The 27,387-nt window shown below is 48.5% G+C and overlaps 1 protein-coding gene across 1 annotated transcript in view; it reads right to left on the bottom strand.

Annotated features, from left to right (window-relative positions):
• LOC138248710 (E3 ubiquitin-protein ligase TTC3-like) overlaps positions 1-27,387 on the bottom strand; it is a 1,210,547-nt gene that overhangs the window by 105,955 nt on the left and 1,077,205 nt on the right. Inside the window, exon 42 of the mRNA XM_069202542.1 lies at positions 14,688-15,094. Within this exon, the coding sequence (XP_069058643.1) occupies positions 14,688-15,094 (407 nt within the window). The remainder of the gene's footprint in view (positions 1-14,687; positions 15,095-27,387) is intronic.

The raw sequence follows: 27,387 nt of genomic DNA, 5'->3' as shown, positions 1-27,387 counted from the left end.
TAGTAGTAAGACATGCAGGACCAAGCGGGCCAAGTACCTGTCCCTGCGGACAAGACTGTCTAGGCAGTAGTGTTTGGTAAATGTATGCAAAGACGCCCAAATGTTGCTGCCTGACAGAAGAACTCAGCGTGTCAACACAGTATTGGTCACTGTTGCTCTGGTGGAGTGAGCCCGCAAACCCTCTGGGGGTTGCTTCTTAGCCAATGTGCAGCACATTTTAATGCAGAGAACAACCTATCTATAGATGGTTCTCATTTCCACTGCCTAACCTTTCTTTGCACCCATATAACCCACAAAGATCATCCACCTGCAACTCTTCAGTACGATCAGGATAGAACGCCTATGCTCCTTTAGAGATCTGGCGGTGGTGTCTCTCGTCTTCCTTAGAGGGATGTGGGGAGTGTAACAAGTAGGCAAGGTGATGGATTGGGTTACATGGAAGGGCGTGACCACTTTAGGTAAAAAAGAAAGCCCTGGTACAAAGGACCACCTTGTCAGGATGGATGGAAATGAAATGTGGCTTTGAGGAAAGAGCCTGCAGCTCACTCACTCTGCAAGCAGAAGTTATGGCGACTAGAAAGGGTGTGCTTAAGGTAAGAAACCGAAGTTGACAATTGTGAAGTGTCTCGAAAGGAGTACATATCAAGATGGTAAGAACCAACTACAGATCCCAGTGAGGCATTATGAACAGAGAAGGAGGAAATGCAGAAAGCTGGCCTGGTGTGTGTGGTGTACACCTATGGTGTTGGCACCTCATAAAAGGTCCAGGCAACCTCTATTAGTGAATTTAGGCTGTTTTTAGGAAGCCAGGGCTCTCTAGAGGTAGCTGTGGATGACCAGCCAAGACTTTTCTAGGAGACATGCAAAGCTGATGCAATAGCACAATAGTCACACATTAACTCCAAAGGGGGGGACTAAACCATATACTAAAATAATGGACTGCAAAGTGAAGTCCCCCACCCATGGATATGGAATAATTAGAGGGAAGGTAGAAGAACTCGGGACCCCAAGAGGTGAGTACCCTAAGTGATCCCAAGCGACTAGGAGAGCAGAGGTAAGTACCTGGGTCTTCCCAAGGACTAAGAAATTGAATTGTGCAAAAACAGAACCAGACCAGAGGAAACCAAAGCTGGAGTCTGGAAGAAGACGACATGCAAAAGAAGGTGACAGAGTCCAGTCCACGATGGAGTGTCCAGTTGGGGCAGAGGCAGAAGCCACTACCCATCCTTCTGTGGATGAAGATCCAGGTCGATGAGGGAAGAAGACAACCATCTGTGGAGCCCAGGAGATGAAGAGGGGTCTTTGGAGTGGTGCAGATGGTGTCCCACATTGGTCGTCAGGTCGCAGATGGTCAGTGGTTAGAAGAACCACCAACAAGCCTTGGTAAATGCAAGAGGAGGCAAATGAAGAGTTGCAAGGCTGAAGAGGACCAACAAGGTCCAGGGAGACTCGACCCTGTGAGGAGAGTCCGGGCTGACCCTCAGCAGTGGGGAGAGCCAGCAGAAGCAGTCACAGCCCCCACAGGCAATCCACTGGCAGCAGGCACATTAAGTTGCAGTGAGGCCCATCAGCACACTTGGAGAGGAGTCCCACGTCGCTGGAACAGCACAGGAGACTGTCCTTGCAGGGATGGAGTGCTGGAGGCCGGGGCTACTTGAAGACTGAAGATCCCTTGGAGCAGGAGGCAACAAGCCTTGGTTGCTTCAAGAGCCGCAATACACAGGGGTAGTGTCCTGCAAGGAGATGCAGAGAGGCACAGTCTCTCGAAGTGGACAGAGGGCAGAGGACCACCAGACCACCATCTGTGATGCAGGATCCACCCAGCCAAACCTCACTGCTGTAGGTGCCTGCAGGTGCAGGGGAGTGACTCCTTCACTCCAAGGGAGATTCCTTCTTGCTTCAGCTCAAGTCTTGTGACCTCAGAGGATGCACAGTTGTGGAAATGTTTCAGTTACTGGAAGGAGCTGAGGAAACAATGTTCCAAGACAAGGTAATCTCAGACGTTGCAGTCTTGTCGGTTCCTGAAATGTTCAGCTGCGGTTGTGGTGGCCAGAAACAGAAGTAGAAGATGCAGAGGAGTCCTGGTGGAGTCCTGCACACCGACTCTGGGGGCCCCCCCACAAGGAAGTCCCTAAATAGCCCTACTAAGGGGATTGGTCACTTTGCACGGTGACCACCTATCATAGGGGGGTCACTGACATCACCTGCCTGACCTGGCCACTCAGATGCTCCCAGGGGGCTCAGCACATCTTGTTTTAAAGATGGCAGAATCAAGTGGCCATCTAGAGGAGCTCTGGGCACCACCCCTGGGGTGGTGATGGAAAGGGGAGTGGTCACTTCCATTTCCTTTGTCCAGTTTTGCTCCAGAGCAGGGACCAAGTGTCCCTGGACTGTTGCAAACCGGTTTGTGCAAGGAGGACACCAAATATGCCCTTCAAAGCAAACCAATGGCTCGCGGAGGCTACCCTTTCCCAGCCTTGTAACACCTATACACCCTCTCCCACAGGAAATCATTTGTTCTGCCTTCTCCTGCCTGAGCTGGTCAAGAAGCAGGAGGGCAGAAACCTGTCTGAGGGGCTGCAGCAGCTCTTAGGAGCCCCCAGAGTGTAAGAAAGCATACAACCAATTCTGGCATTAGTATTGGGGTATGGTTCTGACATGTTTGATATCAAACATGCCCAGGTACGGAGTTACCATTATGTAGCTGGACACAGTGGCCAGTACAGGGGTGAAATGGCTTACCCGCACTTATGAAGTCCAGTGCATTGGAACTGGAGTTTGTAGGGGCATGCAGGGATGCCCTCACACACAGGGACCTTCACCCTGCCCTCTGGGCTAGGAGGGCCTACCATAGGGGTGACTTACAGTGACCTGATATGGTGACCTGTAATGAAAGGGTGCATGCACCTTTTCATGCAGGTTGCAATGGCAGGCCTACAGGCACATTTTGCATGGGCCATGGGTGGCACAAAACATGCTGCAGCCCCTGGGGGACCCCTGGTGTCCCAATGCCCTGAGTACGTAAGTACCATATACTAGGGGCTTATAAAAGGACCCCAGTATGCCAATAGTGGAGTTCACAAAGGTCCTAGATAACCAAATTTGGAGGGAGAGAGCATAATCACAGGGGTCCTGGTTAGCAGGATCCCAGTGAAAACAGAATAAGCACACTGCTAGCAGGTGTAACCATGCCCAAAAGAGAGTACTTTCCTACACTAAAGATTACAGGAGGTGTGCCACAGCCTCCTTTCAAACAGCCATTCTTCGAAGTAGGGGAAGACTAGCACCCCTGCCCTCTGAGTTTGTGCTTCTATAACTGGTGTGAACACCGGAGTGACACTGGTGAGACCAAAGTGGAGCACAGCAAACTGGTAATGCTCCTGTCCAGCTCGAACAGTAAGTAGCGCCAATGGGTTTGCAGGACAGGTAAATGGCAGCAGGCATCCTGCAGGTCCAAAGCCGCCATCCAGTCTCCAGGGTCGAGGGCAGACAAGACCTAGGTCAGTGTGAGCATCTTACATTTTATTTTCCAGAGGAAGGCATTTATGGGATGCAGGTCTAAAATAGGACAAAGGCCCCCATCCTCCTGAGGCACTAGAATGTAGCAGGAATAACAACCACATCCAGTCATGTCTGGACTGATGACTGTTGTTGATGTGGAGTCGAGTCCTTCCTGCAGGCAGGGAAGAGCGAGTTTGACTTTTGCAGATTCAGTTTTGTGCCTGGAGGAGATTAAAGAGATGAGGAATCTACAGGCAGAAGTATCCATCTGAACACTAAGCATCCATCAGAATATTATAACATTAACAACATCAAAACTACCACTCTGGCCCATGACATAGCCTCATCTCTAGAAGGCATTACCCCAGACAAAAAGGGCTTATAGTCTTGCGACCAAATATTCCGACACCAGACTAATGAACACAGCGGTCTGAAGAAAACTAAAAAGGGATAAGGTTTAAATATCAGCACAATGGTATTCAGAGAAATTACATGAAGAAAGGAAGAATATTTGAGCTGTACAGTATATGTTGAAAAACTCCTTACATAAGCCTAGCTAAACAGAGAGCAGGGAGAAAGAAATATTAAAAACACACTTTCAAGCCCAGTCATTCTTTATGAAACTAGACAGCTAGCAACAAAAACTGTTATTGTGAGGTACACCTCAACTGCCCATTATAGGGTAACAAAAAGTATTACACACTAAATTTTAAGAAACTGGCCATCTTGTTTGAAGATAAGGTGAAAAAGATAGATGATGCCTCTTGCAAAGGTCATGCCTGGTCCAACTTGGATCAGGATGGCATTACAGAACTTTGGAAGATTTTGATTGCTTCTCCAAAAAGAGAGAACTTTTCATGTGGTGGGATAGAGTGAGAGCTGCCATTTAGATTCCCCTCTTTGCTCCTAATGTTGCGGCACTAGTTGAAGCACAAATCATAACTACATTTGGGGATTACTTGAAAGTTGTAGGTAATCTAATTAACAATAGGTCCTGATGAATGCCATGGTCCCTGGGTGACCATGTCAGGCTGAAACATGTCAACTTTAATTTTAGTTGTATAGGGATTCATTGCTGATCCTCACAAAGTCACCCCTTTTTATGGACACTAATAAATAGGAATTAAGATATGAGCTAATTTTAACTCACATTCTTTCACTCCCCTTCTCACTGAGATATCTTTCAGTTCATTTGGATAACGGCACACTGAAGTGAATGGCGACCCCGTGATGAGGCTACACACTAAATCACCCCGTGGTGGTAACATTCACTGTTGAGGGTAGAATACGTGGTTGAGAGTCTGTTGAGAAAGATCTCAGAGGGCCTGGAATGATATGGTATAAGGGTTCACTTGTTTTGGTCACTGGTAAATGTGACAACATACAGAAACCAAAGTAAGTTGCTCAGCTTTTAGAGTAGCAACCCAATCAGAAATGCGAAACACCACTGCCAAAACCAAATCATCCTCACACTATCTTGAACTTATTCCCTTGCGTTAGCATTAATCTCTTTAGTTATGCACTCTCCATTTTATAATGCTGAGCCACAGACGACCTAAAAATGTTCAAATCTCCACCCATTAGTAAAAACCAGGACTGGATGAAGCTCAGCTAAATATGGCCATAACTAAAAACAGGGTCTCACAAACTGCAAAGGGGCTTCAAACTGGCACGCTGCACAGAAATCTCAATTTTAAAAATTGCTGATGATACAGTAGAAATTCTAGATGAAATAAATTCAGGCCTACTCATCCATCAGGATCTTTTGGCAACATCTGACAATTTAAGTCACCGTTCTCTGCAACAAAGCCTTAATGGAAGAAATGGGTTTAGATGAACAGAATTCTGTTCTTCTCGTCATACCTTGAGAATCAATGTCAGCATGTACAAATAAGGGCAACTTCCACTCTCCAACATCACAGAGCTCACATACACTGTTCTACATGTGTTCATCGTCTCCCCTGACCTTTTCAACTTCCTTCCTCCTCAGATATCAGGTATTACGTTTGTACAGATGATAACAACCTCTTCATGAAAAGTTGATCCTCTAGAGACACTGAATTTATAGCCAAAGTTCTAGATGAAATCCAATCCTGGATGACAAAACACTATCTAAAATTCAACCCACTTAAAGAACAAGTTACCTACCTTCGGTAACAATTCATATGGTACAGACATATCCTAATTGCAGATTCCTTACCTTAGAATTTCCCCCAGGCATCAGACTGGACCTGGAGATTTTTTCTTCGAGCAGTACCCCTAAGTGCTGTCAGGTGGTGTCTGTCCACTCTGCGGGCATCGTTGTCGCTGCGATGACACTGCGGTTGTATATAGGCACCACCCAGGCATGCTGACGTCAGTTTCTTCTCGCGACTTTATATGCTAGTAGCACAGAGCCATGAAGAACACTGAGAATGACACCAGGACAAGGGTCCTGAAAAGGGAATTCCTGTCTCTAGAAATCAGTTTGCAGTGTGGGAAGGATGGGTGGGTTGGTAAGGAATCTGCAACTAGAATATGACTACCACATAAATCGTTACCAAAAATAAGTAACTTGTTCATCTGATAGAGACTTCTAGTTGCAGCTTCCTTACCTTAGAATAGATACACCAACAATACCATCCTTGGATGTGGGCTGCAAACCAAGATCATACTAGAAAGTCCTACAGTATCCAACGACCAAAGTAGCCTTTTCTGCTGACCTGACTGTCCAAGCAGTAATGTTTTATGAACATGTGCAGGGATGCCCACGTTGCTGTCTGGAAGATGTGCAGGACAGGAACTCTCCATGCTAACCCTGTGGTGGCAGGAGATACTATGGTGGAGTGAGCACGCAAGCCCTCAGGTGGTTGCTTCTTTGCCAAAGCGTAGCAGATTTTGATGCAGAGCACCACCCAACACGAAATGGTACACTTCTGCACCTACCGTCCTTTCTTTGCACCCACATATCCCACAAAGAGTTTAGCATCCACACAGAAATCTCTGGTACGATTGAGGTAGAATGCCAACGCTCTTTTTTTAATCCAGATGGTGGAATCTCTATTCTTCATGAGAGGGATGTGAGGGTGCGTAAAAAGTAGGCAAAGTGATGGACTGGCCAACATAAAAAGGCGTGACAACCTTAGGAAAGACAGAGGCCTTCGTACGAAGTATCACTTTGTCAGGATGGACGGAGAAAAATTGTGGCTTCGGCAAAACAGCTTGAAGCTCACTCACTCTGGGAGCAGAGGTGATAGCAATAAGGAAAGCATTTCTTAGTGTGAGGAGCCACAAGGGACAATTATGAAGTGTCTCAAAAGGGGCACACAGAAGGTAGGTAAGGACCAGGTTCAAATCCCACTGGGGCATTATGAATGAGGTAGGTGGGTACAAATGTTTGAGTCCCTTCAGGAATCTCCCAACATTGGGAGACTTGAATGGAGAAGGTTGATCTTGCATTCTGAGAAAGGACGAGATGGCAGAGAAGTAGCCTTTAAGGGTACCCATGGCAGAGCCCTGCTGGGCATGGGAGAGGAGGAACAGTAGAACCTCAGAGAGAGGTACTGAAAGGGGATCAATAGATTTGTGGGTACACTATGCCACAAATTTGTGCCACTGACAGGTGTATACCATTTTAGTGGAGGGGCGCCTGGCTGCCAAGATAACATTAGAGATTTCGGGCGGAAGGTTGAAAGCTGTCAACTGCCGCAGCTCAATCTCCATGCAAGAAGGCAGAGACTGGACAGGTTCGGGGGGAGAATCGTTCCCTGCTGCTGCGATCGGAGGATCATTGGCCATGCTCAGTAGCTTGGGATACCATCCTCTGTGCCCAGTCCAGAGCTACAAGGATTACTTGGGCCCGGTCGTTCTTGATTTTCCTCAGAACCCTGGGCAGAAGTGGTATTGGTGGGAAGGCGTAAAGGAGGCCTGAGTTCCACTAGAGACAAAAAGCGTCACTGAGCGAGTGCCGCCTTGGAAACTCCAACGTGCAAAACAGCTGAGACAGCACACTCTTTGAAGAGGTGAACAGATCTAACCAAGGTTCTCTCCATTTTGAAAGAGCCCTTGTGCCACTTCCAGATGGAGAAGCCATTTGTGATTGACCATGCAACAACGGCTGAGTTTGTCTGCTCTGCCGTTCAGAGAGCCAACCAGATGTTGAAACATCAGGGTAATGCCCTGGTGTTCCAGCCACATAGAGACACGCAGAGGCTCTTGACAAAGGGTCCATGACTACACTCCGCCCTGCTTGTTGCAGCACCACACGGCAGTGGTGTTGTCCGTGAACATCTGCACCATTTTCCCTTTGAGAGAGAAGGAATGCTTTCAATGCAAGACTAATCACACAGAACTCCAATAGATTGATGTGGAGTCCGTACTCCACTGGAGGCCAGAGGCCTCTGAGCTCCGCCTCGCCCATGTGGCCGCCCCATCCCAGGAGTGATGCATCTGTCACTACTGTGAGATCTGGTTGGGGAAGGGAGAGGGCTCTGCTGCTGACCCAATCCTGATTTGAAAGCCACCACTGCATATCTTGCGCAGTTCCATCCGAGCTCTGGACAATGTAGTTAAGATTCCACGGATGCTGCTCCCACTGGAATTTCAGGTCCCACTGCAAAGCCTGCATAAGCCATCTGGCATGTGTCACTGGCATGATGCAGGGGGCCAGGAGGCCCAGCAGCCTCAGGGTCAGTCTCACCGAAATAAAGCATAGCGGCTGGAACACTGGTATCATACCCTGAATAGCCTGGACTCGCTTTTCGGGAGGATAAGCAGAACAGCTCCAATGAAGGGAAGCGTCTCAGACTTCGTGACTTCGGCACGCTTTTAGTGAACCCCAGCAAATGTAGAAGATTCGCCGTTGTCTGAAGGTGGGAGACAACAGTCTGAGGCCTGTAGGAAAGTATCCACTTTTTGCCAGCTGTCAGTGAGCTTAGACTGCTTTCACTGGGATCCTGCTAACCAGGGCCCCAGTGATAGTGCTCTCCCTCTAAATGTGGTTGCTTAGGACTTTGCACATCCCACAATTGGCACACTGGTGCCCCCATATAGGTCCCTAGTATAAGGTACCTAGGGCGTGGAGCACCAGGGGTTACTCATGGGATGCAGCATGTATTGTGCCACCCATTGAAAATATGTCTGCAGGCCTGCCATTGCAGCCTGCGTGAAAAGGTGCATGCACCTTTCCCCACAGGTCACTTCACCAGGTTCCTGTAAGTCACCCCCTATGGTAGGCACTCCTAGCCCAGAGGGCAGGGTGCAGGTACCTGTGTGTGAGGGCACCCCTACGAACTCCACTTCCATTGCACTGGACTTTGTAAGTGCAGAGGAGTCAAGTTTCCCACGTACTGGACACAATTCACTATCTGTGTCCAGCTACATAATGGTAACTCCGAACCTGGGCATGTTTGGTATCAAACATGTCAGAATCATATCCCAAATACTGTTGCCAGTATTGGTTGTATGATTCCATGCACTCTGTGGGATCCTTAAAGGACCCCCAGCACTGCTACTACCTGTCTTCTGGGGTTTTCTGGGCAGCCCATGCTGCTACCACCACTCACACAAGTTTCTGCCCTCCCCTTGCTTGACTAGCTCAGGCAGAGGAAGGCAGAACAAAGGATTTGCTGTGGGAGAGGGAGGTAACACCTCTCTTGAAAATAGGTGTTACATGGATTGGGAGGAGTAGCCTCCCCAATCCACTGGTATGTTTACAAAGGCACATTTGGTGCCCTCCTTACATAAACTAGTTTGCACCAGTCCAGGGACCCCCGGTCTGCTCTGGCATGAAACGGGACTAAGGAAAGGGGAGTGACCACTCCCCTGTCTATCACCACCCTAAGGGTGGTCCCCAGAGCTCCTGCAGGTGTTCACTTGATTCTCCCATCTTGAACCTAAGGTGGGCAGAAGCACCTGGAAGCATCTGAATGGCCAGGTCAGGTACGTGAGGTCACAGCCCCCTCCTGATAGGTGGTCACCCTGCTAGGTGACCAATCCCTCTTCCTGGGCTATTTGAGGACTCACCCAAGAGGGAGACCCTAGATTCAACGTGCAAGATTCCTGCATTGTTTTCTTCATCTTCTGGCCAATAGAACTGCAACTGGGCCCTCCAGCAACCGACAATCTGTAACTTCAGCGATGACTCTGCTCTGCAACATTGTTTCTCCGGCTCCTTCCAGCAACTGCAACATTTCCCTGGCTGTGCATCTTCGGAGGGCGTCGAGTCCTAAGCCTGCACAAGAGGTAAGAAAGAATCTCCCTCGGATTGAAGGTGTCACTCCCCTGCATCTGCAGGCACTAACTGCAACGACCGGCTGAATGGATCTTCTCTCCTCGGGAGCTGCGTGGATCCTGCAACACATTGGGAGGTCTGGAGTAATCCCCTTTGTCCTCTCTATCAGCTATCCAACTTGGGACATGGTAAGCCCTTGCCTCACCTTGCTGGGCAGTACCCCTGTGCACTGTGACTCTTGCAGCTACCAAGGCTTGTTTGTTTATCTTCCATGGGCTCTTCAGGCTCCGTGTAGCCCTGGCCCCCAGCACTTTCTGCAACGCAAAGTCTCCTGCCTGCTGCTCCAGTGACCTAGGACACTTCTTCAGGTGTGCTGAGTGGGCCCTCACTGAAACTTCTGTGCCTGCTGCCTGTGGGGGCTGCCTCCTCTTCTTGTGACTCTCCCAGTTGCAGAGGGTCACCCTGGAATTCCCTTCTTGGGTCGAGTCACCTAAATCTCGCTGGTCCTCTTCTGCTTTGCAAAACCTTCTTCTTCAACTCTTGCATTTGCCAAGGCTAGTTGGTGGTTTTCCAGCATCACTGACTGACTGCAATACGAAAGGTGATGTGGGACATCACTTCTGGAAATCCTCTTCTGCTCATGTGTTGCACTGCTGACCTTCTTCGCCCACAGTCAACCTGGCCCTGCAGCCACAGAAGGGTGGGTAGCTGCTCTTACCACAATCAGACACTCCATCACAAACTGGACTTGGTCCCATTCCTTTGCACGTCCTCGTCTGCCAGGATCCACCTTTGGGTTCTTCCATTATTGGTTGGGTCTCGCACAATCCTTTTCCCAAGTCCTCCTGTTGGTTTTGGGGAAAACCAGGTGCTTTCCTCTGCTCTCCTGGTCGCTGGGGGTCACTATTACTCACCTCTTGGGGTTCCTAGTTCCTCCAGCTTCCTTCTACTGATTCCACTTCCTTGGATGGCACATTCCACTTTTTTTTTTAGTGTATGGTTTTGACCTCCCCTAGGGCCCTCACTATTTGCTATTGCTTTTACTATTGCCTGTTGCTTTCTATGCTACTTACTGAGTTCTAATATGTTCTAAGAGTGTGTTTACTTACCTCCAGTTGGGGTATTGCCTACACAGTATTTTAGTATTTGTGTTTCTATAATAAAGTATCTTTATTTTTTAACACTGTGTGGTTCTTTCATGTGTGTAAGTGCTGTGTGACTATAGTGGTATTGCATAAGCTTTGCATGTCTCCTAGATAAGTCTTGGCTGCTCTTCTACAACTACCTCTAGAGAGCCTTGGCTTCGTAGACACTGCCTACACTTCAATAATAGGGGATACCTGGACCTGGTATCAGGTGATAACACCATAGGTGCTCATCACACACCAGGCCAGCTTCCTGCAGGGCGTGTTGAGGTAGGGAAAGACTGAAAACCCTAACCTGCGTAGATGAGTTGCATCCCTACCATACTTTTCGTGACCAACCTAGGGGTACTGGTAAGGATGAAGGGGCGCACAGTGAATTGAAAGTACTCATGACCTACCACGAATTGCAACTAACGTCTGTGGGCAGGCAGGACGGGTATGTGGAAGTGGGCATCCTGCAAGTCCAATGCTAGTATCCAGTCTCCAGGGTCCAAGGCAGACAGGACCTGAGCCAGGGTGAGCATTTTGAACTTCTTCTTGAGTAAGAGATGGAGGGCCCTGAGGGCTAGGATAGGACGAAGGCCCTTGTTCTTGGGCACCAGAAAGTAGTGGGAATAACAACCATAACCTACTTCTGGCACAGGGACCCTCTTTATGGCTCCCATGGACAAGACAGCTGCGACGTCCTTGTGGAGAAGGGCCAAATGATCCTCTGCTAAGCGGTCATAGGTGGTGTCATAGGCAGAGGTGTAGTCTTGAAGGGGAGGGAGTAGCCCCTTAGGACTATTTGCAAAATCCACCTGTCCATTGTGATGAATTCCCAGTGGGGCAGGTGATGGCGGATCCTGCCACCAACCGGTCCAGGATGTTGCGATTGACTAGGAAGGTTTGGAGGGTGCAGCGGGGGCAATGGTGGACTGGTCAGACCTCTGGTTCCCTGATCCACGAGCCCATTGGATTCTGTTTCCACAGCCACACAGTGGCTGAGTAGCATGCGCAGCTCAGTGGCTGGTAGGAAAAGGACGTGTGAGGGATCCCCTTCCCTGGCCACGAAAGGGGTGAAAAGAGGGCTGGCCAAGGGGCTGCTGCGAGACCAAGGGACCAAGCCATAGCCTGGGACTCCTTAAAACGCTTGAGCGTCGAGCCTGCTTTGTCTCCAGAGAGACGAGTGCCAATGAAGGACATGTCCATGAGAGACTGTTGGACATCCCCGAAAAGCCAGACATTCTCAACCAGGCATGGCGCCTTAAGGCCACCATCGACACAACCGATCTACCCAGTGAGTCAGTCCTGTCCAGCAATGGATCGGGAACTTGGTTGCATCCCTCCCATCAGCAACGGCTTGGACTATGATGCAAGGTCCTCCTCCGGGACCTGTGGCAAAACCTGCGCGACCGCATCCTATAAGGAATGGGTGTAGTGGCCTAAGAGGCATGCGGAGTTCACGGACCACAATGCCAGACCGGAGGAAGAAAATGTCATCTTCCCAAGCTGAGCCAGTCTTTTGATTCCCTAACTGGGGGTGAGGATGGGAATGCACCAGATGAGGAAGGACCCTGGATGACAAAACTCCCAGGTGTAGGGTGCTGAGACAGGAATTTAGGGTTGTTCGGCACAGGCTGATGGTGGTAGGCGACTGTCTTATTTACAAGAGCTCCTGTGCTGGGTTTGGACCAGGTACCCAGAAGAATATCAGTGAGGGCTTCATTGACAGATGGAAGGGGTTCTGAAGTGGAAGCCCCAGGCTGAAGCACCTCAGTCAGGAGGTAGTCCTGACCTCCACAGAAGAAAGCTCGAGGCCGAGGACCGCAGCAGCCCTGCTGATCACCACAGAATAGGTCACTCACTCCTCCATAGCCACAGCAGGGGGAGAAAGCATGCCAGTGTCAGGATATGTATCCAGACCACTAGCCTTGCCCAATTCCTGTGCCCAGTCAAATTCAGGGTTGTCAAGCTGGTATTCCAGAAGGTCCAGCAACCCCTCCAAACCTTCCCTGTATCCATACCCATAGTAAAAAGGGGCAGAATCCAGCCTGGGGTGAGAAGACCCCATCGAAGACGGATCAGGCGTCAAGCAAAACCATTCAGAGTCCATGTCTTCGGGAATCAGGATTGAGTTGATGTCGATTGTGGGCCCAACCGACGTCAGGCGCATCAACATCTTAGCCAGGGAAGATTGTGTTGGCAGGACCGGCACGGATCCAATTACAGATCTGGAGGGGCCCTCAGTGGCTGGAGCCGAAGCTGCTGGCACGGAACCGGAGGGGCCCCCATCCGATCCCCGCAGGTGGGGTCAGTCTGTCCAAAGATAGGGCGCATGGCCTCATAAAACTCTTTCAGCTGGGCAGGGATGGCTTCGGCTCCCGGGAAGACGGGGAGGTGTGGAATGGACTCAGCAGTAGAGTCCGCAGACAGAGGCCTAGAGTCAAAGCTCTTCTCGCGTCGCATCAGTTGACGGACTGGGTGAAGCCGAAGAACATTTGTACTTTTTCGACTTCTTTTTATGACCAGAATGTCTCAGAGATTTTGAATAGGAAAATGAAGAGTGATGATGACTTTGAGAGCGGTCTCATAACTTTCCTCTTGAACGAGACCGGGAGCAATGCGGAGTCGAGCATCGGGCCGCCATGAGCTTCAGGGACCACTGCCTCAAAGTCTTCAGGTTCATGGTCCAGCACTCAGAGCACAACTTTGGGTCATGGTCGCGCTCCAGACACCACAAACACACGAGGCGTGGATCTGTCACCGACATCATTTGGTGACAGGAGTCATATGGATTGAACCCGGTCTTCCATGACATCCATCAACGCATAAAAAAGTAAAAAAATGACAAAAAGGTCAAAGCTAGTCAAAACAATGAACAAGGGTAGCTCTTCTCCGGATCAGTGCATGGTGTGGAAAGAAAAGAACTGACGTCAACACGCCGGATTGGCGCCTACATACAACCACGGTGCCAACGACGCACGCAGAGTCGACCAACGCCACCTGACTTTGCTCAACGGTACTGCTAGAAGAAAAAAATCTCCTAGTCCAGTCTGACTCCTGGGGGACATTCTAAGGTAAGGAATTTAAAATAGAAGTCTCTATCAGATATGGTTAATTTTTATCTCCTAACATCAAAGTTCCAGTCCGTGCTTGGCTGAACACATGTTCTGTATACAACTGCCCCGTCACTGTTGATATTGCCAATTTCTCCGACTTCACCTTATAGCCAAATGAAAATCTGCAAGCACACATCAGCACCCTGACAAAAAGAGTACACCATCATCAAAGGATCCAACTAGATGCTAAACTCTTCCTCAAATGAAATTACTTTAAGCAACAAATGCATGCTCTGGTACAATCTGGGAAAGACTACAAAAACGTACTATTGGCAAGCATTTCTAAAATAGATCTAGCCACTCTTTCTGCAGTATTACAAACCCATACCTCCTTGCATGAGGACTATATCCACTTATGATTCATTTATATAAAAAAAATAAACCATCTGCCTCCAATGCTACTCTGTCCTGTGTGCATAGCAACTCATTTCAGATCTCTAGGTATTTTGTAAAGTTACATTTTTATTTAACTAGGACGGACTAATTCCCATTTTAGTATATCAAGTTGCTTAACTGTTTGTCACCGTTTTTTGCCTTTGTATTATTATCTCTCATAATACAGTCTATTTCTGACTGATGCTCACTATTGTTGACCAGTATTTTGCTTCATTGCATGAAATTGTTGTATTCTCATATGTCTCTCATTTGCAAAGAAAGTACTCCACAACAACATAAGTGATACAGAGAAGAGAACATTACAAACCAACAACACAATATCAAGGTTCTTACCCATCGTAGTGTGGAAATATAGCATTTAGTTGAGCGATGAGCTTATCATATGGATTCTTTTGGTCCTTCTTTGCAATGCCAGCATTTACTACTTGGGATGCCAATGGCTGAACGTCAGAGATAGAGCTGCTTCCACCCAGGCCTGGATTATTCACATCTGGTTGAAAAGACTGGTTGAAAGTAGCTTGCTTAGATGGTGGACATCCACCAGAAACATTAAGTACCTCAAACGAAGAATGATCCAAAGGTGTTGAGTTTGAAGATGTTTCTGTATTGCCTCCCTCTTGTGGTACAGAACCCAGACTGACAGAACTTGAATATTCGGGAAACAAAGAATTATGTAGCTGAGATGCGGAAGAATATGTAAGGACAGCTGGATAATCAATTAAAGTGTTGGATTGCATTATCTGTAATGAAAATAAAGCTAAATTAGTGAAATTATCACAAACATTAATATGTTAATTGTGTTTTGTCAAAGTACCCTGAAGAGCACCTTCAGTGCACACTACATTTAGTCTTGTCCTATTCCCTCTCATAGGCTAGGAAGAAAAGTTATTTACCTGCAGCAACGATATTTGAAGTTTTTGTATCCAGTGAGGCATCTGGGATTGTTCTACAGGTGAAGAATCTGCATTCCGATGGAGTATCCACCCAAAAAAATCATTACAGCAGGTAAGAAACGTTTTCCTTCTGATGGATGGTCTGCCTGCAGATTCCTTGCCTGCAGAAGAGATTACAGAGCAGTACTCTGCCCTTGGAAGATGGATGATCGATGGTTAGGCAAGGAAGTCTTGAACAACTGCTCTGGCACAGCGCATGTCCCTGCGCATTTCAGAATCAAGGCAGTAGTGCTTGACAAAGACATGCAAGAAAACCCAAGTCGCCGTCTTGCAGATCTCTGCTGTAGCAAAGTACCTTCTTTTTGACATGGTTACCCCCACTTTTTGCCTGCTGTCAGTATGCTTTGACTGTCTTCACTGGGATCCTGCTAACCAGGACCCCAGTGATTGTGCTCTCTCCGACTAAATGTGCTTGCCTAGGACCTTGCACACCTCACAATTGGCATACTGGATGTAGGAAAGTACCATCTTGCCTGGCATGTTACCCCCATATTTCACTGTATATATGTTGTTTTAGTCAATGTGTCACTGGGACCCTGCCAGACAGGGCCCCAGTGTTCATAAGTATGTGACCTGTATGTGTTCCCTGTGTGATGCCTAACTGTCTCACTGAAGCTCTGCTAACCAGAACCTCAGTGGTTATGCTCTCTCTGCTTTCCAAATTTGCCACTAACAGGCTAGTGACTAAATTTACCAATTCACATTGGCATACTGGTACACCCATATAATTCCCTAATATATGGTACTGAGGTACCCTGGGTATTGGGGTTCCAGGAGATCCCTATGGGCTGCAGCATTTCTTTTGCCACCCATAGGGAGCTCTGACAATTCTTACACAGGCCTTCCAGTGCAGCCTGAGTGAAATAACATCCACGTTATTTCACAGCCATTTACCACTGCACTTAAGTAACTTATAAGTCACCTATATGTCTAACCTTCACCTGGTGAAGGTTGGGTGCAAAGTTACTTAGTGTGTGGGCACCCTGGCACTAGCCAAGGTGCCCCCACATTGTTCAGGGCAAATTCCCCGGATTTTGTGAGTGCGGGGACACCATTACATGCGTGCACTATACATAGGTCACTACCTATGTATAGCGTCACAATGGTAACTCCGAACATGGCCATGTAACATGTCTAAGATCATGGAATTGTCAGCCCAATACCATTCTGGTATTGGGGGGACAATTCCATGATCCCCCGGGTCTCTAGCACAATACCCGGGTACTGCCAAACTGCCTTTCCGGGGTCTCCACTGCAGCTGCTGCTGCTTCCAACCCCTCCGACAGGTTGCTGCCCTCCTGGGGTCCAGGCAGCCCTGGCCCAGGAAGGCAGAACAAAGGATTTCCTCTGAGAGAGGGTGTTACACCCTCTCCATTTGGAAATAGGTGTGAAGGGCTGGGGAGGAGTAGCCTCCCCCAGCCTCTGGAAATGCTTTGATGGCCACAGATGGTGCCCATTTCTGCATAAGCCAGTCTACAGCGGTTCAGGGATCCCCCAGCCCTGCTCTGGTGCAAAACTGGACAAAGGAAAGTGGAGTGACCACTCCCCTGACCTGCACCTACCAGGGGAGGTGCCCAGAGCTCCTCCAGTGTGTCCCAGACCTCTGCCATCTTGGAAACAGAGGTGTTGGGGGCACACTGGACTGCTCTGAGTGGCCAGTGCCAGCAGGTGACGTCAGAGGCTCCTTCTGATAGGCTCTTACCTCTCTTGGTAGCCAATCCTCCTAACCTGGTAGCCAAACCTCCTTTTCTGGCTATTTAGGGTCTCTGCTTTGGGGAATTCTTCAGTTAACGGATGCAAGAGCTCACCAGAGTTCCTCTGCATCTCCCTCTTCACCTTCTACCAAAGGAACGACCGCTGACTGCTCAGGACGCCTGCAAAACCACAACAAAGTAGCAAGACGACTACCAGCAACATTGTAGCGCCTAATCCTGACGGCTTTCTCGACTGTTTCCAGGTGGTGCATGCTCTGGGGGTAGCCTGCCTTCACCCTGCACCAGAAGCTCCAAAGAAATCTCCTGTGGGTCGACGGAATCTTCCCCCTGCTAACACAGGCACCAAAAGACTGCAACACTGGTCCTCTGGGTCCCCTCTCATCCTGACGAGCGTGGTCCCTGGAACACAGCAACTCTGTCCAAGTGACTCCCACAGTCCAGTGACTCTTCAGTCCAAGTTTGGTGGAGGTAAGTCCTTCCCTCCCCATGATAGACTGCAAAGCTGTGTACCGTGTGATTTGCAGCTGCTACGGCTCCTGTGCACTCTTCCAGGATTTCCTTCGTGCCAGCCACGCCTGGGTCCCCGGCACCCCATCCTACAGTGAACAACCTTCTGAGTTGTCCTCCGGCATCATGGGACTCCCTTTTGTGACTTCGTGTGGGCTTCTGTTCACTTTTCTTCTAAGTGCATGTTGGGGTACTTCTGCGGGTGCTGCCTGCTTCTGTGAGGGCTCCCTGAGTTGCTGGGCGCCCCCCCTCTGTCTCCTCCTCCAAGTGGTGACATCCTGGTCCCTCCTGGGCCACAGCAGCACCCAAAAACCTCTACCGCGACCCTTGCAGCTAGCAAGCCTTGTTTGCGGTCTTTCTGCATGGGAACACCTCTGAAAGCTTCATCGCGACGTGGGACATCCATCTTCCAAAGGAGAAGTCCCTAGTCCTCTTCTTTTTTGCAGAACTCCAAGCTTCTTCCAACCGGTGGCAGCTTCCTTGCACCTTCAGCTGGCATTTCCTGGGCTCCTGCCCACTCTCGACACTGTTGCGACTATTGGACTTGGTCCAATTGTCTTACAGGTACTCAGGTCCGGAAATCCACTGTTGTTGCATTGCTGGTGTTTGTTCTTCCTGCAGAATCCCCCATCACGACTTCTGTGCTCTCTGGGGGTAGTAGGTGCACTTTACACCTACTTTTCAGGGTCTTGGGGTGGGGTATTTTTCTAACCCTCACTGTTTACTTACATTCCCAGCGACCCTCTACAAGCTCACATAGGTCTGGGGTCCATTTGTGGTTCACATTCCACTTTTGGAGCATATGGTTTGTGTTGCCCCTATACCTATGTGCTCCTATTGCAACCTATTGTAATTCTACACTGTTTGCATTACTTTTCTTGCTATTACTTACCTAATTTTGGTTTGTGTACATATATCTTGTGTATATAACTGATCCTCTTACTGAGGGTACTCACTGAGATACTTTTGGCATATTGTCATAAAAATAAAGTACCTTTATTTTTAGTAACTCTGTGTATTGTGTTTTCTTATTATATTGTGCATATGATACAAGTGGTATAGTCGGAGCTTTACATGTCTCCTAGTTCAGCCTAAGCTGCTTTGCCATAGCTACCTTCTATCAGCCTAAGCTGCTAGAAACACCTCTTCTACACTAATAAGGGATAACTGGACCTGGCACAAGATGTAAGTACCTCTGGTACCCACTACAAGCCAGGCCAGCCTCCTACACTGGAGTCCCCTTGTAAGTCCCTAGTATATGGTACTTCGGAACTCAGGACATTGGGGCACCAGGATTTCCCCATGGGCTGCAGCATGTACTGTGCCACCCATTAGAGCCCATGCAAAATGTGTCTGCAGTCCTGCCATTGCAGCCTGCGTGAAAAGGTGCATGCTCCCTTTCACCACAGGTCACTTTGTGGTACAACTAGATAATGGTAACTCTGAACCTGGGTATTAAACATGTTGGACTCATACCCCAATACTGTTGTCAGTATTGGTTGTATGATTCCATGCACTCTGGGGGCTCCTTGGAGGACCCCCCATATTGCTCCTACTAGTCTTTCAGGGTTTTGCAAGCATTCTGCACTGCTACCACCCTCCAGACGGGTTTCTTCCCTCCTGCTGTTTGGGCAGCTCAAGAAGGGGAAGGCAGAACAAAGGAACAGGTTCCTAGAATCATGAGTCCTCACTGATTCTGGTGTCCCTAAAGTTAAGATGGTTGCCACCATCGGTGTAGGAAAGTACCCTCTTATTGCCATGGTTAGCCTAATTTTCTGCATAAAGTCAGTGTGCTTGACTGTGTTCACTGGGATCCTGCTAACCGGGACCCCATTGATTATGCTCTCTTGCCTCTAAATTTTGTTGCTGCATACTTGTAAGCCAGTATTTCGCCCCAAATTGGCATACTGGTGCCCCCTTAAAAGTCCCTAGTATATGGTACCTAGGTACCCAGGGCATTGGGGTTCCAGGGAATCCCTATACGCTGCAGCATTTCTTTTGCCACCCATAGGGAGCCCATGTAAAGGCTTCTACTGGACTGCCATTGCAGCATGTGGGAAAAGGTGCATGCACCCTTTCACTGCCATTTACACTGCACCAGGTCACTTATGAGTCACTCCTATAGCAGGCCCTCTAGCCCTGAGGGCAGGGTGCAGAGTACCTGTGTGTGTGAGGGCACCACTGTGCTAGCAGAGGTGCCCCGAACACCTCAAGGACCATTTTCCCGGACTTCGTGAGTGCTGGGACGCCATTTTACAGGTGTACTGGACATAGGTCACTATCTATATCCAGCTACATAGTGGAAACTCCGAACATAGGTATGTTTGGAATTAAACATGTTGGAATCATACCCAATGCTTTGGAAGCACTGGTTGTATGATTCCATGCACTCTGGGGGCTCCTTAGAGGACCCGCAGTATTGATATTCCAGGTTTCTGAGGTTTTCCATGCAGCCCCGGCTGCTGCCACCTCTCAGACAGGTTTCTGCCCTCCTGTTGCTTGAGCAGCTCAAGCCCAGAAAGGCAGAACAAAGGATTTCCTTTGGGAGAGGGGTGTTACACCCGCTCCCTTTGGAAATAGGTGTTACAGGCTTAGGAGGGGTAGCCTCCCCTAGCCACTGGAAAAGCTTTGAAGGGCACATTTGATGCCCTCCTTGCATAATCAAGTCTAAACTGGTCAGAGACCCACAGTCCCTGCTCTGGCACGAAACTGGACAAAGGAAAGGATAGTGACCACTCCCCTGTCCATCACCACCCCAGGGATGGTGCTACAGAGCTCCTCCAGAGGGTACCTGGGTTTTGCCATCTCGGATTCCAAGTTGGCAGGGAACTCTGGGTGCATCTGAGTGACCAGTTCCAGCAAGTGACATCAGAGCCCGCCCCTGAGAGGTGCTTACCTGTTTAGCTGACCAATCTCCCTTATATTTAGGGTCTCTCTCTTGGATGGTTCTTCAGATTTGGATTGCAAGACTCCAGCAGGAATCCTCTGCATCCTTTACTTCACCTTCTCACTTAAGAAACTGCATCTGGACCCTCTAGGAACTCTACAAACTGCAACAAAGAAGCAAAGATGACTTCTGCAATATTGTATCTTCAGCTCCTGCCAGCAACTGCACCCGTTTCCTGGTCATGCATCCTCAGAGGACAGCCGGTCTTCAGCCTGCACCAGAAGAGCAAAGGAATCTCCCTTGAAGTGAAGGAGTCACACCCCTGCTTCAGCAGGCACCTCTCTGCAGCGACGACCGGCAGAGTGGGTCCCCTTTGCTGATGAGCTGCGTGGATCCAGCATCACAGGTGGTGGACTAAAGTGTTCCTGACATCCCACTGTCCAACTTTGGTAGCAGGAAAGAGCTTGTCTCCCCACGCAAGACAGTACCCCTGTGCACCGCATGTTTTGCAGTTGCCAAGGCTTGTTGGCATCCTTCTATGAAGTTCTTCTTGCACCGTGCAGCTCTGGCCCCCAGTACTCTATCCTGCGACGCATAGCTTCCTGCATGGTTCTCTGGCAGCGTGGGAGCCTTTGTTGTAGTGCTGCGTGGGCCTCCTTTTGCACCTTCTTTGTCCCCGTGCTGTGGGACTCCTGTGCGCACTGACTGGTCTTCTGAGGGCTCTCTGAGTTGCTGAGAGCCCCCTTTGACCTTCCCTCCTGGGTAGAGGCCACCAGGTCCCTCCTGGTCCCGGGCCACGCCATCTTCCGCTAACTGCAAGCTTTGCATGTGTCAAGGCTTGTTGGTGGAATCCAGCGACGCAAACCAGACTGCATTCATACATCCGGCGTGGGACATCATCTGCACCAACCAGGAACCAGCATCTGTCTTCTTGGGTGCAGTACTGACTGTTGTTCTTCATTGGTGGTTCTTCTTTAGCACCTTCATCTGGGTTAGCAGGGGCTCCTGTTCTCTCTGTACTCTTCTGTGCTTCCTGGACTTGGTCTCCTTCTTCCACAGGTCTTCAGGTCCAGGAATCCACTGTTGGTGTCTTGCAGTCTCTTCTGGTTCTTGTGTGTTCTAGGAAGGTTACCGTGATAATTCTCCTGTTTTCCTGGTCTGGGTTCTATTACTTAGCTTTGGTGGTTTTTAATACTCACAGCGCCCCTCTACATACTACACTTGCCTAGGTGGGAAACTGACTTTCGCAATCCACTTTCTTAGTATGTAGTTTGTGTTCCCCCAAGACCATTTCTAACTATTGTGATTTTCACTATTTGCACTGTTTTCTAACTGTTTTTACACCTGTTTCTGCATACTAGTGTATATAATGTGTGTATTACTTACCTCCTAAGGGAGTATAGTCCCTGGTATTTTTGGCATTTGTGTCACCAAAATAAAGTACCTTTATTTTTGTATAACACTGAGTATTTTCTTTCGTGTGTGAGTACTGTGTGACTACAGTGGTATTGCATGAGCTTTGTATGTCTCTTAGATAGGTCTTGGCTGCTCAGCTCAGCTTCTAGACTCTGCCTACATTTCACTAATAAGGAATAACTGGACCTGGTATAAGGTGTAAGTCGTAAGCCGTCGTCTCGGCCCATTCAGCGACAGGGCCTCATTGATGTAGGGCGCCTGCTTTCTCTGATGTAGTCAGGGCTTAGGAGAGGCCATCCTCCCTGCAGGTTTGAGTCCATTGCATTGGGGGCTCCAGGCAGCTGCCATCTTAGTGTCACGCGGGCAGCGTAGAACGCCATCGCGGCCACAAACGGAAGCAGTGAGGCTTATTCTTTGGAGGTGAAGTGGGCCCCCACCTTTCAGCAGTGTTCCACCAGCCACACTATCGGTCACCAGCGCATGTGCTGTTCAGTCTCTGCCAGCGCTATCAAGCCAATGGCAGAGCTCCGATGGTCTGCTACGGCCCGGTCACTATTTTGAACACGCTTAACCCCTCTAGTTTGGGTAAGTTAGGGGACTAGCATAGCCCTCTCTCCAAACTTTTATAGGGAGCTTAGTTGTTAGAGTAGTAAGGTGTACCCACACCACTCTAGCAAGATGTCTTCAGTGGATCATACAGCTCAGGTTTCAGACTCTCACTATGAGAGCTGCACTTTCCAAGAGTTGAGGGAGATGTGTGCTTCCAGGAAGCTGAAGACAGGGAGAAATCCCAACAAGAGTCTACTTCTGGGGTTACTATTCCAGGCTGACCAGGAAAACGTGGGCAGCCAGGAGGAGGAGGAAGTAGAGAGTGACCCTCCAGTCCTAGACAGGGTAGATTTAGTCTGCACTGGGAAGGGTCAGGAGGAACCTGGGAACACCATAAACCTGTTAGGAGCCCTGCAGGTAATGAAAAAGGGGGCAGTCCAGCAGGCCAATTTTACTCCTTGAGGGTTTGTACAAAGTGTCCCCAGGAGAAGGGATAGGTCCTCCTCTGTCAACACCCATGTCTCCTCAGTATCTGAGGGGACCCACTGCTCCAATTCAGGGGGAAGATTCCCTAGATAGAGAACTTAGGAAACTGAGATTGGAGGAGGCCAGGCTGAGAATGCAGGAGCAGGAGCTAGCCCTAGATAAGGAGCCCTTAGCAGTAGAGAGGGAGAGACAGGATTTGGGGCTAGCTTCCCATCGTGGCAGCAATCTTAGCTCTAGGGACACCAGGGTCAGGGAAGACTCCTATGATTCTATGAACCTGGGCAAGATAGTCTCACCTTACAAGGAGGGAGATGATATTCACAAATGGTTAACTGCCTGGGAGAGGGCCTGTAAAGTACAAAGTGTCCCTCAAAGATAGCGGGCAGCAATTACATGGCTCTCCTTCTCTGATAAAGGCAGAGACAAACTCCTCATTGTCAGAGTAGAAGATGCAGATGATTATACAGCACTCACAACTATACTCTTAGATGGATTTGGGCTAACTACAGAACAATATAGGATCAAGTTCAGGGAGACCAAAAAGGAGTCCTCCCAGGATTGGATAGATTTTGTGGACTGCTCAGTTAAAGCTCTGGGAGGCTGGTTGCATGGGAGCAAAGTAAGAGACTATCAGGGCTTATATAATTAAATTCTGAGAGTACATATTCTGAATAACTGCATTTTTGATCAGCTGCATCAATACCCAGTGGACTCTGATCTTACCTCTCCCCAAGAATCGGGAAAGAAGGCAGACAAATGAGTCCCCACCATGGTGGGTAGAAAATAAATCACACAGGGGTGACCACAAGAAGAAGGAAGCAGGTACGTATCAGGACAAAGGTGGAGACAAACCAAAAGAAAGAGTCATCATCAGGCCCACAAAACTCTACTGGGGGTGGGTCTAAATCCTCTTCCTACAAGAAACCTTGGTGCTGCATTCATAAGCAAAAAGGCCATAGGGCAGGTGACGGAACCTGTCCTAAGAAAGGCACCAAGCCCCCTACCACTACTACTACCACTCCTGCCCCTAATGCCCCTAGTAATAGCAATAGCAGTGGCAATAACAGTAGTCAGTCCAAAAGTGTAGCTGGGCTCACCTTGGAGACTTTTGTGGGATCTAGGCTAGTTGGGGAGACCACTGAGACTGTGTTGGTCTCTGAGGGTGGCATTGACCTTGCCACCTTAGCTGCCTGTCCCCGTAACATGAGTTAGAACAGGCAGCACCGCTTAATAAATGGTGTTGAGGCTGAGGCCTACAGGGAAACAGCACAGATGTCAGTGTCACTATGGTGACTGAAAAACTGGTGTCACCTGAGCAACACCTACTTGGTCACAGGTACCAAGTGACTGGTGCTCACAATAACACTTTGTGCCTCCCCATGGCAGTTATTGACTTTAGCTTTGGGGGAGGGGGATTACTGGCCCTAAAAAGGTTGTAGTGTCTTCTGACCTACCTGTAGAGAGTCTGCTAGGTAATGACTTGGAGACTTCAGCTTGGGCTGAAATTGAGTTGGAGGCTCATGCAGCAATGCTGGGTATCCCTGGGCATATCCTTGCCCTGACCAGAGCACATGCCAAAAACAAAAGGGAACAGGAAGCCCTGGAGACTGGCACAATGGCCCAGTAGGCTCCTAAAAAGAAAGGCAAGCAGGGCAAAAAGTTAGCCCCTGCTCAAGCCTCCAGTAAAGATTCTACTCCTGAGGGAGATTAATCTACTCCTTGGGTGGAACCTACACAAGAGGAGCTCAAAGATCAAACAGCTGAGCTTTTGGGTGCAAAGGGGGCCACCAGGGAGGAACTCAGGTTTGAACAGCAAACCTGTCCCACACTGGAAAGCTTAAGGCAGCAAGTAACAGCGCAACAGGAAGACAATGTTAGTAGTACCTATAGGATATACTGGGATAACAGCCTCTTTTACTCTGCTGCCACCAGGAGACTGAGTATCCCTCTGAAGATTAGGGAGTTCCTGTTAACCCTTGCACATGCCATACCCCTTGCAGACCACTTGGGGGCAAAGCAAGACTTGGAACAGGCTTGTCCCTCACTTTCACTGGCTCCACATGTCTGAAGACACCTAGGAGTTTTGTCGCTCCTGTCATCTGTCAAGCCAGTGGCATGACAAGCGGCACCCCAAAGGCCCCCTCAATCCCACTACCAGTGGTTGGGGTACCCTTTGAGAGGGATGGGGTGGATACTGTTGGCCCCCTGAACCTCCAACCGCCTCTGCAAACAGATTCATACTGGTGGTGGTGGACCATGCCACCGGGTATCCAGAGGCCATTCCTCTCAGAACCACTAAAGCCCCTGCAGTGGCTATGGCCGTCCTGGGAATTTTCTCCAGGGTGGGTTTTCCTAAAGAAGTGGTATCAGACAGAGATGCAAACTTCATGTCTGCTTACCTTAAAGCCATGTGGAAGGAGTGTGGTGTCACTTATAAATTCACCACTCCTTACCACCCTCAAACAAATGGGTTAGTTGAAAGGTTCCTCAAAACCCTCAAAGGCATGATAATGGGACTTTCAGAGAAACTCAGATGGTGGTGGGATGTCATGTTACCTTGCCTTCTCTTTGCCTACAGGGAGGTTCCTCAAAAGGGAGTGGGCTACAGCACCTTTGAACTTTTGCTTGGACACCCTGTCAGGGGTCCTCTTCTTGCCCTTGTGAAGGGAGGATGAGCGCAACCTCTCAAGCCTCCAAAACAGGACATTGTGGACTATGTATTGGGCCTCAGATCTAGAATGGTGGAGTACATGAAGAGGACACCTAAAAATCTCAGGCCAGAAGCAGTGACATTACCAGAAGGCTGTGCTGACTGTTTACCAACCAGGACAGAGGGTGTGGGTCCTGAAGCCTGTGGCTCCCAGGGCACTCTAGGACAAATGGAGTAGCCTACACACTATTGTGGAGAGAAAGGGTCAGGTCACCTACCTGGTTGTCCTAGGCACTCCTAGAAGCCCCCACAGGGTGCTTCATTTGAACTGCCTGAAACCTTTTTATGACAGGGATGACAGATGTTGATGTAGCCTATCACTTAAACAATTGCTAAGCAGATGCTCTTTCATGAACAGGTTAGACAGCCCATCATAATTTAGTACTAGATCCCAGCTAACCAACCACCCAGCAATTTTACTAAATAGTCCACAAAGTCTACCCAGGTATGGCTCTGGGATTTTCGAGTCTCCCTGAACTTTATTCTGCACTCTTTGGTTGTAAATCCAAAGCCCACAATCAGGGTACCCTTCATGAGGTCATATGATTTAGAATCTGCCTCATTCAGTGTCAGGAGCCTATCCCTGGACTTTCCTGAGAGTAACTCCCACATCAGTGTGCCCAAATGTTTCCTTTCAATTTCCCAGCCAATGCAGGCTCTTTCAAGGGCAGAAAACCATTTTACCATAGCATCCTTTTCAGTGAAGGGAGGGACAATTCTTTTTGGGAGTTTAATGTTGAAAACTTTTTTTCCCTCAGCACTTTATTGTTGCACCAGATATGGGTCCTAAGCCTGACTCTTTTCTCTGTTTGTCTATTTCAAAGAGCTGGTTCTCTAAGGCCAGTCTCTTGGTCAGCCTGGCAATATCCAGGTCTGTTTCTGTTGGTGCGTGGGTGCTCTAGAGCTACTGAGGGAAGAGGAGCTACCCTCATCCTTACTTCCCTTAGGATCTTCACCCATCACAGATGAACCACCATTATTTACTTCATCTGTGGAGTTGTCTCTTTCATACTGGGTCACCAGAAACCTACGTGTCTCTGTTTTGGGCTTCTTTCCATTCTGAATTTTGTATAGTCTGCAGAGTTTCCTTAACTGGTCATAACTATATAACTCATAAGTTTCCAGGTCGAGCTCCTGGGTTCCAACCTCTGTTTCAGACATATTTATTTTACTTAAGTTGGAACTTTTTTTTAGAAATTTGGAATCCCCTTTTTGGGTAGGTCAACTAAAGTAAGGACTTTTAAAACTTTTTGCTAGAGTTGTAGGGACCCAACCTGGGCCCTTACAATTAATTTAAACATTTGCAAAAAAAAGTTTAGTCAATTAAAAAATCAAAAATAATTAACTAAAGGCAATTTGAAGAGCTATCTGTGTGCTCACAAAATAGACAAAGTGGAATCAGCCAATGCAAGGGCTTTATCCCAACGCTGATACACCAAATGTAGGAGGATGGCCCTCTATGTAGTGTACAAAACTAGGCACACTGTTGTGTAGGGGGTCCAGGCAACCACACATTGGTTTCCAGAGGCAAAAACTATATCACCTAATGCTCGAATTTTTGAGGTAGCTTGGTCGAGCAGTTAGGTTAATCTAGGAGAAGTGCAAAGCATTGGTTGTACTCACAGTATCAATCCATGCGACTCACACACAAAGGAATAACTCAAGACCAATTTATAAAAATACTTCAGATTTTTACATAATTTTTAAAACCAAGATTATCAAAATTGGCTGAATACCTTTTAAGAGATGAATTTTTGAAGTTTTATTAAATGCAGTCTTTTTGTGCATAATTATGCACCACAGGAATCAA

Source organism: Pleurodeles waltl, chromosome 8 (assembly GCF_031143425.1).
Source record: "Pleurodeles waltl isolate 20211129_DDA chromosome 8, aPleWal1.hap1.20221129, whole genome shotgun sequence".
Lineage (NCBI taxonomy): Eukaryota > Metazoa > Chordata > Amphibia > Caudata > Salamandridae > Pleurodeles > Pleurodeles waltl.
The sequence above is the reverse complement of the archived record's forward strand: the minus strand, read 5'-3'. Positions and strand labels throughout refer to the sequence as shown.